Source organism: Physella acuta, unplaced genomic scaffold (genome assembly GCF_028476545.2).
Source record: "Physella acuta isolate Inbredline_101_S28 unplaced genomic scaffold, ASM2847654v3 ptg000692l, whole genome shotgun sequence".
NCBI classification, from domain to species: Eukaryota; Metazoa; Mollusca; class Gastropoda; family Physidae; genus Physella; species Physella acuta.
Window position 1 is genome coordinate 517,501 of NW_026732211.1, and position 16,309 is coordinate 533,809.

The 16,309-nt window shown below is 37.4% G+C and overlaps 1 protein-coding gene across 1 annotated transcript in view; it reads left to right on the top strand.

The window, feature by feature from the left end:
- Nucleotides 1–15,647, top strand: part of LOC131949377 (protein Wnt-1) — an 18,119-nt gene extending 2,472 nt beyond the window's left edge. Inside the window, exons 2-6 of the mRNA XM_059311242.1 lie at nucleotides 2,523–2,782; nucleotides 11,587–11,855; nucleotides 12,810–12,960; nucleotides 14,828–14,985; nucleotides 15,451–15,647. Coding sequence (XP_059167225.1) covers nucleotides 2,523–2,782; nucleotides 11,587–11,855; nucleotides 12,810–12,960; nucleotides 14,828–14,985; nucleotides 15,451–15,630 — 1,018 coding nt within the window. The 3' untranslated portion in view covers nucleotides 15,631–15,647. The remainder of the gene's footprint in view (nucleotides 1–2,522; nucleotides 2,783–11,586; nucleotides 11,856–12,809; nucleotides 12,961–14,827; nucleotides 14,986–15,450) is intronic.
- Nucleotides 15,648–16,309: the final 662 nt, after the last annotated feature.

Here is a 16,309-nt window from a genome sequence, read left to right on the forward strand (position 1 = left end):
GCAAAACACCATCCAGCTTTGAGAGAAAATTTTGAGGAAAAACAAAAATAAAACAACAAAGAAACCACATAATGTAATGTTGATGGTGCATTAACCAAAACTCTGTCTGTAATTGCTTTAATAGTTGTGGCGTTGTATAATATTTTTATTTAATTTTGGAAAATGATTCAAGTAGATCCTTACAACGCTTTAATTATGCTGTACGTAATGATTCATTCAGGTCCACATATGCCTGTGTTTACTCTGATCTCATCAAAATTGTGATCATAACTTTTACTCAGCCTCATCAAAATTGTGATCATAACTTGCAAGGTGATTGCTCCAGAGGCGTAGCGAGGGGGGGGGGACATATGTCCCCGGGCGCCACCTTAGGGTGGGGAGGGCGCCAAAATGGGTTGGAAAAAGAAATTGAAAGTTTGAGGAGGGTGCAAACGAAAAGTTCAAGGAGGGGGGGGGGGGTGCAAATCAAAAGTTCGAGGGGGGGGGGGTGCAAATCGAAAGTTTGTCCCCGGGCGTCGGGAAGGGTCGCTACGCCTCTGGATCGCTCTCACAGTAAAAGCTAATGTAGTTAATGCTTCTCGAACCAATACTGTAGCTATGTCGTTTTTAACCAGGATCATGCCAAATGACCATCGAATTATTGACTAATTAAACAGACGAAAGATAAAAAAAAACAATAACTTTAAAAAAAGAATTATATTTGAGGTTTATATATTATTTAGAAACCTGTCTTGCACATCATAAAATGTAAGCCTTATAAGAACAAACAGATCTTAATAGCTGTTAGCTTAGTTGTTAGAAAATCTCTTTCAGCATCGAGTTTTCTACTGTCTGGTACAGGTGCATTGATTTAATCAAACCCCCGCCCCTCCCCCCAAAAAAACTGTGATTTCTCTTTTCAGTGAAGACTTTTTCAATCACCAATGTTCTTGGATCTAACTAAGGAACTAAATAATATTCTTTTTAATTTTTTTAACTTCAATCGCAGTGGGATTCAGTTTCTAATCGATCTAATAAAGATTATTGACGTAAAATAATTAACTAAGGGCAACGAAATTTAGTCAAAGATCTGAATATTTACTGAGTTATTACACAACAAGCAGACCATAACGGAATATATCCAAGAGACAGGAATCACTTTCTATTTTCAGGCAGCATTTAATCTAAGAAATGGACTTTAATTACACTAGTTTGAACAATTTGTCAACAACAAAACATAACATTATGGTTATATGTGGTATATTATAGACACGAAGTTTGAAAACCTATGGATGAGTATAAAATCCACCAAGTATTTCTTGCTTACATAAACCTGGAGAGTCTGACACAGCATTCAGATCACAAATTTTTATCAATGTAATTTTAGAAATTGAAAAAACTCAAGAAAAAGAAACTATTTTATAAAATTCACCACTCTGCAACATCTAAAGCCATAGAAGTGGTAGATCTTGCTGATATTACATTGATTAGTATTCCTCTATTATTTTTATTTAAAAAAAATGCTTATAATTAGTGCACTCAAAATTGACAAATAGACATTTAAACAATCAAGCAAAATTTCAGGGAAAGTTTTTAAATATTTAAAACAAATCAAATGCCCAATCTAATAAATCTAATACTAGGATATATATATATATATATATATATATATATATATATATATATATATATATATATATATATATATATATATATGAAATATTTTAATTGTTAGGAATATCTCCCGTATGAGTATCAGTGTTTCGAATTCCTTTGATAGCTGGTTTGTTGTGTTAGTTAATCCCCTTGTATGACAGTTGGGTTCTAACAACTACACAAATCTGGACATTTATCAAAGTACAGTTGTCTGCCCACTACTGTGGGAAACAGGAAGAGTTATCTGCCCTAATGCCTCTTTTTTATATTCATCGACATTTTTTCTATAATGTCGAGTAATTTTAAATAATTTTATTAAAAAAAATTAAAAACAATACATAATCTGGGGGAAAAGAGGGTTCTTCTAATATTTCAACTTCAATTGTTATTCATTTTTTTACTATTTCCATTGGATGCTAGAAAATGACATAAATCCAACATAGTTTTGTTATTTCAAAAATTGTTGTACAACCGTAAAATCAAAACATGTATAGGTTTATCATTGTATTCGATATATTTATACATACACATAAATAAAAACACACACACACACTTATATATATGTATATATATATATATATATATATATATATATATATATATATATATATATATATATATATATATATATATATATATATATATATTACCAATACTGATTTATAAAACACACTACTGATAAGTACAACTTGTTTCTAGTTCTAAGTACCCAACTCATAGCATATTGATTTTTTTACTATAATATGGCTCTCTTTTAGGGAATGAAAGTTTATTCATTTTAAACTTCAAATTTGATAAAATCTATGCATACTCCAAATACTGGCCATAGACCGGTTGACCATTGTCCAGCAACACTATCACCGTCCCTGTCATTCCTGTGTTCCCAGGTCACTTGCCAAGTCCGGTCAGCCGTCCAATGACCTGCGATCCCCCATCACCAAACACAACAACAACCCCAGTCTTGAACCCCTGACTCGGCGTCAGAGAAAGCTGGTCACGAGGAACCCTGGCACCATCGTGGCCGTGGAGTCAGGGGCCAAGATGGCCATCAGCGAGTGTAAGCACCAGTTCAAGAACCGACGCTGGAACTGCCCGACAAACTTTGACGGCCATACCAATTCCATCTTTGGGAAAATCTTACAAAAAGGTCAGTACGGTGTACGACTGTAAACGGTGCTGTCGCGTTTTAAGAAAGCTGTCGTGTGGTAGTTATGTGAAGGGTTGTGTGAGTAGTAGTAGGGGATGGTGTGGTCGAATGGTAGAGCTTTCGACTGCCAGTCCGATTGTCCCGGGTTCAAGTCCCTACGACGTCTCTGAGTCAACCCGGCTTACCTGTCTGACTCAAGTTAGGAAAATTAGAAGCGGCTGGACATTGTACTACCACACTATAGCTTTATTCGCCTGTGTCACTGAAACATGAAAACTCTATTTCACCTGCGATAAGGACCTAAGGATCGAAAAGGTGTTTAGTATTACTATGAATACTTGTGCAGAAAACCGATTAGATAGTAATGTTTAACATTATTTACTCATAATTTTTGAGTACATTAGGCTTAATGTGGTGTGCATGGTTTAGATTAGATAAGGACATTCTTTTTAAGTTAAAATACCTTGACTGACACAGTATAACATTAAAATCATTTTCAATATATTGATTGATCAGCTCATCAGATAACCTTGTTTTATCCATGTTATTTCTGACTTTTTTTCTCCGGAGGGCGTGGAGGGGGGGGAGGGGGGGGGGTGGAACGACATTGGATATTTGAAATTATCGGGGGGGGGGGTGGCGGGTGGCGGACTAAATTTTTCAGGAGGTGGATAGACATTTGTAAAAGTATATATTTTCTATATAAATTACATTTCGTTTGGGGAGGGGGGGGGGTTGGGGAGGGGAAGGGAGCGTAGCCACGACGACGAAATACCTGAAAGAAACTCTGCTCGTTATCACCCCTTATCTGCCTGTGAATAGTGTGAGAAGGATACTTTAATTTAGCTAAGGGAAACCTTTTAATCAACACATAAACACATAAGAAGTATTTACGCTACGATTTTAGACATTCTAAATCTATGGACCACATTTAAAAAAAGCTAATCTTGATATACTAAATAGTACCATGCTTATAATACTAATTGAAAAGAGTGTAACAATATTCTGGTTCGCTAAATTTGTATCAGTACATTTTATGGCTGAAGATAAATTAAATAAACCAGTGCTTAAATGGTAAATCCTCAGATCTACCCCCCCCTCCCGTATATTATGTTGACCCCCACACTCCCACACCCCTCTATCCACACGTCCACCAAAACATTTAATCCAACTGGAATATGGCGCCCGGGGAAAACCCGAGTTTGTTCCCTTTCATCTTTCAGTTTCTATTGTTACAGACAGGACAATCTTGTGGCTATACACTTGCATTATATATTGGATTCAGGTTAAATACACACACAGACATACGTGCACACACACACACACACACGCACACACACACATATATATATATATATATATATATGCCTATATATATATATATATATATATATATATATATGTGTGTGTGTGTGTGTGTGTTTGTGTTTGAGCATGTATATATATGTATGTATATATATATATATATATATATATATATATATATATATATATGCACAATATATATACATACATGCTCAAACACAAACATATATATATATATATATATATATATATATATATATATATATATATATATATATATATATATATATATATATATATATATATATATATATATATATATATATATTACGTAAGAGGGCTGTAGATTATAGGCCCTAATTCTTGATTTTCAATAATGCATTACATGCCCTCAAAACAATTAGTGATTTTTAATTTTTAATGTTTTAAGCCTACTTTTAAATATCACAGTGAAAAAAAAATACTAAATTCATTTAAGCTTTTCAACAGTGTTGATTGACTTTAACTGTTTCTTTCCATGACATATAATTTATCTAGATTGTAATGATTATAAAATTATTTTTTTCTGTTGTTAGCTGTTGCTAAAACTAGAAACATTTAAATGTATCAATAAGCTTTAGCTTAGGTTTTTTTGCACATAATTTAAAACAATGTATAGTTAATCCCTATGGTTTGGAGTCTTTGGGTGCGAATGTAACAACACAGCACAACAAAAAATCTCTTTTAACACAAACTGTGGTACGGAGACAGACGCGTCAATGTTTTATTCCCGAGTTAATGCCCCTTTTACATGTACGCCCAAGTTACCTCCCCTGACTTGCTGATTGAGACACAGAATCCAGTGACAATTTTGTGTGACGCTCTGATTTTTTTTCCACACTCGCACTCAAAGGTGAACATCGTTGAGAGTTAATTCCCTTTTTATTGACCTTAATTCCCCTTGGTGTCCAGCCTCCCGTTCCCTTTACCACGGCAGCAGTCGTAAATTTGGCTTACAGTGGGGCTCCACACCTCCGTTTAGCGCCACACAGAGACGCGTGGGAATAGGGCAACACGGGGTGTGGGCTGGCGGTCACGGTTCAAAGCTTGTCACGTGATACGGGTTGGAGGAAAGAAAGGAAAAGTTAAACCTGTACTCGATACCGGAAAGTCAAAAAAACTCCAGTTCCATTTGATAACTGGGTTGTTGAGATGGGGTGGGACCTAGCTAGAAGAAACAATTACAATAAAAACATAAATATATAAGTCAAATGAAGCGAGTTCATCTTATTTCGTAGAAAAGAAATAAGTTAACTCTACTTCAGCTATAACTGAATAGTCTTCATAATATTCCAGGACTTTATCAAGTCACATGTTTGGTAGCAATTATCTAGAGCAGGGGTCTCCAAACTACGACCCGCGGGCCGGATGCGGCCCGCGAGGTCCTCTCATCCGACCCGCTGAGATCTTTTTGTCCACGGAAAAAAAAACGTTTGTTGGTGCTGGCTGAGGAACTTTGCCCAGAAAATCAAAGACATGCCTGGAAGAAACTGACCCCCGAACTGAAATTTGTTAGTTAATGCGGCCCTCGGACTGAAAAGTTTGGAGACCCCTGATCTAGAGGCTGGAGTTCTTGTTAAATCGCTCTAACAAATCTATGTCGTTTATGTCAACGATTCTATATATTAAAAGTGTATTTCGCCTCCATATGAATATTTGAACTTTGACCAGTACTTTTGAACTGAGGGTTATTGGTCATCTTTAATGTAGGTTGTAAGAATAATTTCGGTTTCCTTATATATATATATATATATATATATATATATATATATATATATATATATATATATATATATATATATATATATATATATATATATATACATGTGCGTGTGTGTGCGGTTGTTGAACTTGAAAGTAATTAAATAATCTCAAGTTAATTTTATGTAAAGTTATGTTAATGAACTGCTTTATTTAACTATACTATTCAATTATAACCACAAAATACGAGTAGTGCTATATATACACACCCCATTGATACAAAAACGAACCAATCTTCTAGAATTACACTTCGGTTTGAACTAACATTACATTCCGCATCTCAACTCTGATTGTAGCGATATATTTATTCTTGTAACCTCTTACAAATGTGCTACAAATGTTATCTTTGATCAAATCTTTTCTGGTGAATTCCTAGATTGATATCTCTCTGATTCATAATGCTGTGTTGTGGATTAATGTATAATGTTTGAATCAAATCGATGAATGAAACATAGAAATCCCACCATTTGTGCGGTGGTTTCCCATAAGTGTATTAGCGTGTGATTTATCCTAATCCACTTTGATAACAATCGCATTTTTGTGGCTTACGAAAATGGAATTAAAATAAAACGAATGGGAAAGTAAGTCTACCGTGACATTTTTTTTTTTGGAATGTCATTATCATGACGTAGTATAGTTTTTGTCATGTGAAATTGTACCTTGGTTTGTTTATTAGCTCATTAATGTTTCTATATGCAGTTTTCTTTTAATAACAGTAGTTATTTTTAGATGTTATTTGGAAAATTTTAGTATTATAATTAATGTTGAAGAGTGCCCTACTGTTTCTGTGATGTGATGTTACCAAATGGTACTGCCGTTATGTTGTGGTGTTTTTGATGGTGTGGTTAGACGATGGTTCAATGTGATTTTGTGGTGTGTTATTGTGATTGGAAGTTATGGTATTCTACTATTTTTATCTTTGATGCAATGAAGACTTATTTACACCAGGCATACACCAAATAACTCTGACTCGACGTTATGACGCTCGAAACAAACGCCGATGTGACGCATTGACGCATTTTACGCCGCAAGTGAATATCAACCTGACGATTGTAGTAATTTGACTAAAAACTTGCTAAGACAAGTTCCCTAAATGCCGTAGCCATTGACGTGTGGAGGCGTGTGGGAGTTTTGTCCCCGGGGCTTTATGTACAGGTGAGATGGGCTGATAACTCGTGGTGTAGAATGTGAGGGGAGAACACCACTAACGGGAAATGTGTGACATTGTTGTGGTAGGAGAAGGGGAGATAACTAACGGGAAATTTGTAACACTGTGCTAGTAGAAATTTGTTGTGGTAATAAGGGGAGCTCACCACGAACGTAAATTGTGTGATGTAGTTGAAGTAACCAAGGGGAAATCACCGGACCTTTAAAATTCTGGTGACAGGTGACATATTTAGCTTTCCCCCACCAGCTGTCGGCCGTTACCTGTACGGCCCACGGTCATCCTAGGGTCACTTAGGCTAGCCTTTAGCGACCAAACGATAATATCTGACCGTCCAATATCTCACCCATCTATCGCATTCCTCGTTGGTACAAGTCAAATTGACTCTCCTCCGTCCGGGGGCTGAGGTGTATGATGTGGGATGGATGGGGAAAGGTGTGTGTGTGGGGGGGGGAGGTGTGTGTGTGTGGGGGGGGGTGTTGCGGTTAAAATCGAATAATGTTAGAGGGTAAAGAACTGAAAAGAAAACGTCATTTCAGTCTAGTTCCATGTGTATTTGATAAACCCGTACTTTATTTATATTTGTAGATATAAAACGCGTGACTACTTTATAAAAATAAATGGTGTTTTTTTTTAAATTAATAACAATAAATGACAATCATCTAGGCTATAAGACAATCAGTTCTGCTAGTTCAATGTTTACACTAAAAGTTAAATCCCCTTTTCTTGTCGAATCCGATTTTTCTATTTCAAATTTTTTCCTGAACTGTTTTCACCCCCACCTCTCCAAACGTCTGCGCCCGTCCCTGTCCCCGGGGGATCAGAATCCCCCGTGTTTACCCCCCTAATGACGACGAAAGCGCCGGTCAAACAGACTTAAGCTCTGAGTCGAGCCGGGAGCGTGCTACATCCCATCTCGCTCGCCCCGCCATGTTTAATTGGGGCTACCTGCTACTTTTGGGCCCAGATAGCTACATCTCCGCGGCCGTCACGAATCCCTTTGACAGCCCCCCCCCCCCCCCGCCCCAGAATCATCACCCCATCATGTTGACGGTCGAGTAGAAATTCTTTTGACACATTTTCACTGGACTAATGACCAGTGGACAGCGCAGTGGATCCCAGATATTAGTGTGTGTGTGTGTGTGCGGGGGTGGGGGGGGGGGGGAGTTGGTCAGCTATAAACTAAAGATTCAACCTTCTATTACCAAATTACCATAAAGCTATAAAGTAATAGTGCTTATCATAACAAACGTCTAAAACTCCCAGAATTATTGGTCAAAATGTAAGAGTCAGTTAATGGTATTGTTAACAACTCTTCTCTTTAATCTAATTTTAAAGTGTTGAGTTATTCCTGAACATACTTATTTACGAATTCTTAAATATAAAAATGTGTTTTGATTTAAGATAACTTGTATGTTTGTCTATGCAAAAGTATTATTGTATGAACTTATATCTGGATGGGTGTAGAATTTATTGCTTGATAAATTAGTTCAACTTTTTATACATTGATGGTCTATTTTTAATGGATCTATTTGGAGAAATTATTTTGACCTTCTTGGTCCAGCGAGTCTTGACGTTTTGTTTGGTAAATCTTGTCACATTTTTACGTAAAGTAAAGTAAATAAAGTACACTTCCGGACTAGACGTTCTTTTGTTGCAGACAAAGTAGAGTTAACATATTTCTGACAGTACTATGCCCAACTGCATAGAGAATCGAGCCCTGGATCCGAACTCGAGTATTTTGGATTATCAGTTGAACACTCTAACACTCGACCATGCCGTCCCTGACCATCTTGTAATGGTAGTCATATTATCAATTTGGTCGTCTTTGCTCAGTGATCATCTTGTCTACTTGGTCATCTTTCGTTTCTTTTAACCTTCTAAATCCTGCAAAACCAGATACTTAATCCATGGCACAGTTACCTTATAATTACTTCAGATCACCACATTACAAATCATTTGCACAAACACATAACGACCAGCTTTGTATACACATATCACACCCCAGACGCAATAAACAATTCAACTACCACATTCATCAACCTAATTTTAGCATCATTCGGTAATTCCCGATTTTTCAATCTCCGATATCACCGTCGACACATAACCCAAACATTTTTTTATTTATTTATCAAAAAACGAGAAAGCGTCACGTTCAACACTTGACGGCGAATATTAAATCATAAAAGCTTGTAATCAGGACCATTGAAACATCCACCCCACCGGCGGTGGCACTTTCAGCTGGGGCACTAATGGCTGTGGTCGGCAGATACGGCGGGGAGATAACCATCCAAGGCAGACGGCTAATGCCGATGGAATTCCTACCCTGGAGGAAAAACAACTTTGAGATTCCAATGTTTTAGTCAAAAGTGCAATCTACTTTAACCCGTACCTTACCGGCGTAGATAAAGCTAGGGTTAGAAAATGATTGTAACGACATATTTGTGTCGTTGTTCACCGCGGACCTTCTACAACCAGGGGAGAATGTTTTTCACGACAAAGGGCGGGTTACTCTAAACACTGTGTCAACACAAAGAGGGACACAATCCCTGTTAAAGGGCGTTAATCCACTTCTCCAAGGGGAGAGAATCGCGCGGGTTAAAAGCTTGAGTTTCTCCCTTCAAGCGAGACAGACCCCGACTAAAGCCACGCAAGCTCTGATCGTTCAACTGACTCCAATTCACACCGATAAAAAATATTCAATGGGAATGGTTTATGGGAATACTTTGTTATGTATTGGGAAAAAAAGTTGTTTCGACCATGAGTAGCAAATTATTTTATAAAACTAACGAGATAACAACATATACATGATGATACAAATAAATACAAAAATACAAAAATGTTTACAGATGTTAATCACATATGAAATTTAAAAAAATAATGATAATAAAAATATTTATGTAAATGAAAATAACAAATAAAAAAGTTAATTAACGTAATATTGATAATAATAATGTTTATAATAATATTAATAATATTAATAATAATAGTAGTAGTAACAGTAATAATAATAATAATAATAATAATAATAATAATAATAATAATAATAATAATAATAATAATAATAATAATAATAATAATAATAATAATAATAATAATAATAATAATAATAATAATAATAATAATAATAATAATAATAATAATAATAATAATAATAATAATAATAATAATAATATTTATAATACTTATTATATTTTAATATTATTAAACTAATAAAAACAACAGCTTTGAAAAATCAAAAGCCTGGCGGAAAGTTATTAGCAATAAAAATTAATCAATTAACATTGAGTTAATTTCATTACGCGTTTAATTTGCGAAGAGTAAATGAAAAAAAAAATGTTTGGAGTAAACTTAAGCTAGAAACTGTTGCTTCAGCAAGAAATATATAGTGAGATTTATCCAACAACGTACAATATTATTCCTTAATTAATTGAACTGGGAGTTTTGTTAACAAAGATCACATATCTATAATGTCTTTACCTGTCTTTTATGTCTGTCTTAACTGTCTCAAGTCTCTCTTGTCTAAACTGTCTCGTGTCTCATGTCTAAACTGTCTCGTGTCTCATGTCTAAACTGTCTCATGTCTAAACTGTCTCGTGTCTCATGTCTAAACTGTCTCGTGTCTCATGTCTAAACTGTCTCATGTCTAAACTGTCTCGTGTCTCATGTCTAAACTGTCTCGTGTCTCATGTCTAAACTGTCTCATGTCTAAACTGTCTCGTGTCTCATGTCTAAACTGTCTCGTGTCTCATGTCTAAACTGTCTCATGTCTAAACTGTCTCGTGTCTCATGCCTAAACTGTCTCGTGTCTCATGTCTAAACTGTCTCATGTCTAAACTGTCTCGTGTCTCATGTCTAAACTGTCTCGTGTCTCATGTCTAAACTGTCTAATGTCTAAACTGTCTCGTGTCTCATGTCTAAACTGTCTCGTGTCTCGTGTCTAAACTGTCTCTCTCATGTCTAAACTGTCTCTCTCATGTCTAAACTGTCTCTCTCGTGTCCAAACTGTCTCGTGTCTCATGTCTACATTGTCTCGTTTCTCATGTCTAAACTGTCTCGTGTCTCATGTCTAAACTGTCTCGTGTCTCATGTCTAAACTGTCTCGTGTCTCATGTCTAAACTGTCTCTGTCTCATGTCTAAACTGTCTCTGTCTCATGTCTAAACTGTCTTGTGTCTCATGTCTAAACTGTCTCTCTCTCATGTCTAAACTGTCTCTCTCTCATGTCTAAACTGTCTCTGTCTCATGTCTAAACTGTCTCGTATCTCATGTCTAACCTGTCTCGTATCTCATGTCTAAACTGTCTCGTGTCTAATGTCTAAACTGTCTCGTGTCTAAACTGTCTCATGTCTAAACTGTCTCATGTCTAAACTGTCTCGTGTCTCATGTCTAATCTGTCTCGTGTCTCATGTCTATACTGTTTCGTGTCTCATTTCTAAACTGTCTCAAGTCTCTCATGTCTAATCTGTCTCATGTCTCATCATTCATGTCCAACCACCGTGTCTTATATCTACCCACCGTGTCTTGTATTCCAGGCTGCCGAGAGACAGCCTTCATCTACGCCATCACCAGCGCCGCCGTCTGCCACACGGTGGCCCGGGCGTGCGCCGAAGGTCACGTGACAACCTGCACGTGCGACACCGACCCCCACGGGCGCCCCAGCGGTGGGGACTGGGAGTGGAGCGGCTGCAGCGATAACGCCAAGTTTGGGAAAAACTTTTCCCGGAAGTTTGTTGACGTGCTGGAGAAGGGGCGGGACTTCCGGTACATGACCAACCTGCACAACAACGAGGCTGGTCGTCTGGTAGGTCACTGGCTTAAACTCACCTGGTCTAGGTCATTGGCTTAAGCTCACCTGGAATAGGTCACTGTATTTAAGCTCAACTGTTGTAGGTCAGTTTTAAACTCACCTCAATTTAGGTCACTGTCTTTAAGCTCACCTGTTGTAGGTCACTGTCTTTAAGCTCAACCGATGTAGGTCAAGTTTTAAGCTCACCTCAATTTAAGTCACTCTCCTTAAACTCACCCGTTGTTGGTCACTGTCTTTAAGCTCAACTGCTGTAAGTCAGTTTTAAGCTCACCTCAATTTAGGTCACTGTCTTTAAGCTCACTAGTTGTAGGTCACTGTATTTAAGCTCACCTGTTGTAGGTCAGTTTTAAGCTCACCTCAATTTAGGTCACTATCTTTAAGCTCACCTGTTGTAGGTCACTGACTTTAAACTCACCTGATCTAGGTCACTGGCTTAAACTCACCCGATCTAGGTCATTTTCTTCAATCTCACTTGATGTATTGGTGACTGTATTTAAACTCACCTGCTAAGCTCACTTTCGGAAGGTCATAGACTTCAAACTCACCAACATTAGGTCATGTTATTCAATATTATCTGTTTTAAGCCAGATGATTTAAACAAAACGTTCTGTATGTGACGTACTTTCTCCATTATGTGAAGCGCATAGCCTACTTTCCCTCCGTGTTCGATGTGACCAACTTTTAAAAAAACACAATGACCGACTCACATGCAACGCACACTACCTACTTTCCACATCATTGATCTACTTTCCAAGTCTATCCTTATCTGATGTCATTAATGTCAAGTACTTTACCATTCAAGTGACCTGTTTGACCTACTTTACCATGCACGTGACCTGTTTGAACTATTTTTACGTGCACGTGACATGTTTGACCTACTTTACCATGCACGCGACCTATTTGACCTACTTTACCATGCCCCTGACCTATTTGACCTACTTTCCCCAGCACGTGACCAGTCAGCTGCGGACAGAGTGCAAGTGCCACGGCATGTCCGGCAGCTGCACCATTAAGACCTGCTGGCGGACGCTTCCCCCATTCCGCGAGGTGGGGAACTCGCTCAAAGACAGGTTCGACGGTGCCTCCAGGATCCTGCCAGGTACACACGCTCTCCTCTCCCTGGCATAGGTGTTCGCATACTGTGGAGCCGCCTGGTCCGGGGACGATAACATTTGTTATCCATAGTTAATTTCTGAGGCGTATGCAGAAGGGGAGCCGAGGGAGCGCCCACCCCCCATAATTTTTTTTATAGTAAAGCAGCGAATTTAAAAAAAAATGTAAATTCATATTAAAAATTAAAACCAATTAGAATTGAAAGGTAAATTGTTCTATATTTTGACTATGAAGTGAAATCTTGATATTCTTTCGTACACTCACGCCCATCACCCCTCCCCATCCTACAAAAATCTGCCCACGTCCCGGGCAAAATTAAAATAATTTTAGTGCCTACACCTTTGAATTCTTGAATAGTAGGTCTGCCGAGAAGAGTAGGTGGAGTTACTAGGCTGACAATATGGCGGCTCCACATTTCATACTAGCCATTAGTTTTCTAGATTAGCGAGTAGATGTGTGATCTTTTTAAGACACGTTTTTATTTGTTTGTTAGTTTTTACTATAAAACATGTTTTTATTTTATTTTATACGTGCAGTGGGTTGTCCGACTAAATTTCTTGTCAATTGTTTAATGCAAGGCTGAAATGTGCCAAATATTTCTATTTCTTTCGTTTCTTTTTATACACGATTTTAAAATATGATCTTGCTGTTGCGTCATGCTGGAGAAATGGAGCAATTCTTTTTATTCTGTTTCTAGGTAATGACGGCTTGAGCCAAGAGGAAGGTGTGTATGTTTGTGTTTAGTCTAAGGTCACGTTTAGTCTAAGGTCAGGTTTAGTCTAAGGTCAGGTTTAGTATAAAGTCACGTTTAGTCTAAGGTCAGGTTTAGTCTAAGGTCAGGTTTAGTCTAAGGTCAGGTTTAGTCTAAGGTCAGGTTTAGTCTAAGGCCAAGTTTAGTCTAAGGCCAAGTTTAGTCTAAGGTCAGGTTTAGTCTAAGGTCAGGTTTAGTGTAAGGTCAGATTTACTGTTAGTTAACTTGCAAATATTATTTCAACTTTTAAATTTAAAAATTGTAAACAAAATACACATTTTTAAAAAATAGTACCTCCTTTTTAAATACCGTTTAATATTTAAGTAATTATCTTTCTTTAGTGTAAGCATTAAATTAAATAGACACAAAATTTGTTAGTTTGTTTATTATTCTTAAAAGGTTGATAATGATAATTTAATTTAAATTACTTTTCTATCATTTCTTTACTGCTTTAAATGACAAAGAAATTTAGTCTAATACAACCCATTTACTGCAACTGTAAAATTAAATAAAAATATAAAAAAAAACTAAGTTGTGCCCATCAATAGTGATAACAATAAAAGATAAGATAAATTCAAATCAGAAGCAGTGTAAGTATACCTGCACTGATTTTAATTTAACTTAATTTAAAAAAAAAGATTAATTAAAAACTATTGAGAAAAACAAATGATAGAAGCAAAGTATTTTTTTTGGTCATAATTAGGCTGTAACAACTTCTGTATAGTTACCCTAAGGTGTATTATAAAGTTAAACGACAAAGATTAAAGAAAATATTTTAAACAAACGTATCGAAAATCATGAAATAATTATAAGTAATTAGTTATGTGTTAGTGTGAAATTTTGTATGAATGTTTTGCGTGTTTGAAATAATGAACATTAAAGTTGTGAGCTCTCTATCAATTTATTGTTTTATTGGTAATTTAGTTTTTGTAGTTATGTAGTTGGTGGTGGCAAGATGCATTTCTCTATCAGTTGTAGATATTGTACATCTGCATTATAAACTAGTATTTGAAACATCTATAAATAATTAGTACTGACCTTGACCCTGTTAGTGATGACACCCTGTTTCAACGTGCGCCATTTTGCTTTACTTCACCTTTAGAAAACTCTGGAAGTGGCCGGAGCAAGAAGAAGAGGAAGCTGAACTTTACCCCCGCCAACCCGAACCTGAAAAAACCCGAGAAGACAGACCTGGTGTACTTTGAGGAGTCACCGAGCTTCTGCGAGAAGGATCAGGGCATTGGCATCGAGGGCACTGTGGTAAGTGAAACAGGGCATAGAGGGCATTGTTGTATGTGTAGTAGGATAAAATTTACACAACAATATTCTAGAGATTTTACACCGAAAGTTATGTGTACATTTTTAAATAGAAATATTAAAAAAAAACTATTTTTTACGGGCAATTTTGCTAGTAATTGTACAATGGAAGTAATAGAGCAATTTTTAATTGATATTTTACACTGGAATGAATTCGCATAATTTTTTGGACATATTATACTGAAATTAATACGGGCAATTTTTTCTAGACATTTTAAACTATAACTAATACGGGCAATTTACTAGAAAACTCCAGTTACCTATATTTTCGTACAGCACCCTACACAATTTCGCGTAAACTTGTCTATACATGATGACATCTAAAACATAACAAAATGTCATGTGACATGACAGTTTTGACCTCACTTAAGCCGTGACGTCACGCTAATCTAATCTCTCCTCCCACAGGGTCGGGAGTGTAACGGCACCTCCCTGGGGGTGGACGGCTGCGACCTGATGTGCTGCGGGCGGGGCTACAAGACGGAGGAGTACCTGGCCCAGGAGCGGTGCCAGTGCATCTTCATCTGGTGCTGTGACGTCAAGTGCAAGGTGTGTCCGGTCACCCGTACCAGGCACACGTGCTTGTGAGGGCCGCGCGTGCGGATCCTGTGGGTACTGCTCACACCGTGACTCACGGGTGACGTCATCCTAGTGCGTGCACGTGCCGTCGTCATAGAGTGAGCCAAGTCATGTCAGACTAGACACTCATTGTCACGGTTGACTGAGTAAAGTCAGATGACTTCACAATTTCAAATGACTTCAACATTTTTAAATGACTTCATTTAATACTAAAAATCAACTGCTGCTGTAGCGGACCAATGCGGTTTACTTTAGAACCCACGTGTTAGGAGTGTGAGCGAAAGTGACAAGTGCTCAGCTTCCATCTCTTCAGTGCTGACTGGTGTACGCTATGTATGCCGATATAATACTCCGTAAAATATGGATGCAACTGTATACAAACTACACTCACCTCGATGGGCTATACCAACACTGGGCTTACAGGCAATGGCTACATTACAGCTGGGCCCATAGAGATTGGCTCCATTATCATGTGAGCCCACGGACAATTGATACACTGTAGGTTGGCCCACGGACAATGGCTACATTACAGTTGGGCCCACGGACAATTGCTACATTATAGGTGGGCCCACGGTAAATGGCTAAACTACAGCTGGGGCCATGGACAATGGCTACATTACAGCTATACCTATCATCTGCAGCTGTGCCTATCGACAACTGATACAGCTATGCCTACGGCAATGACTAC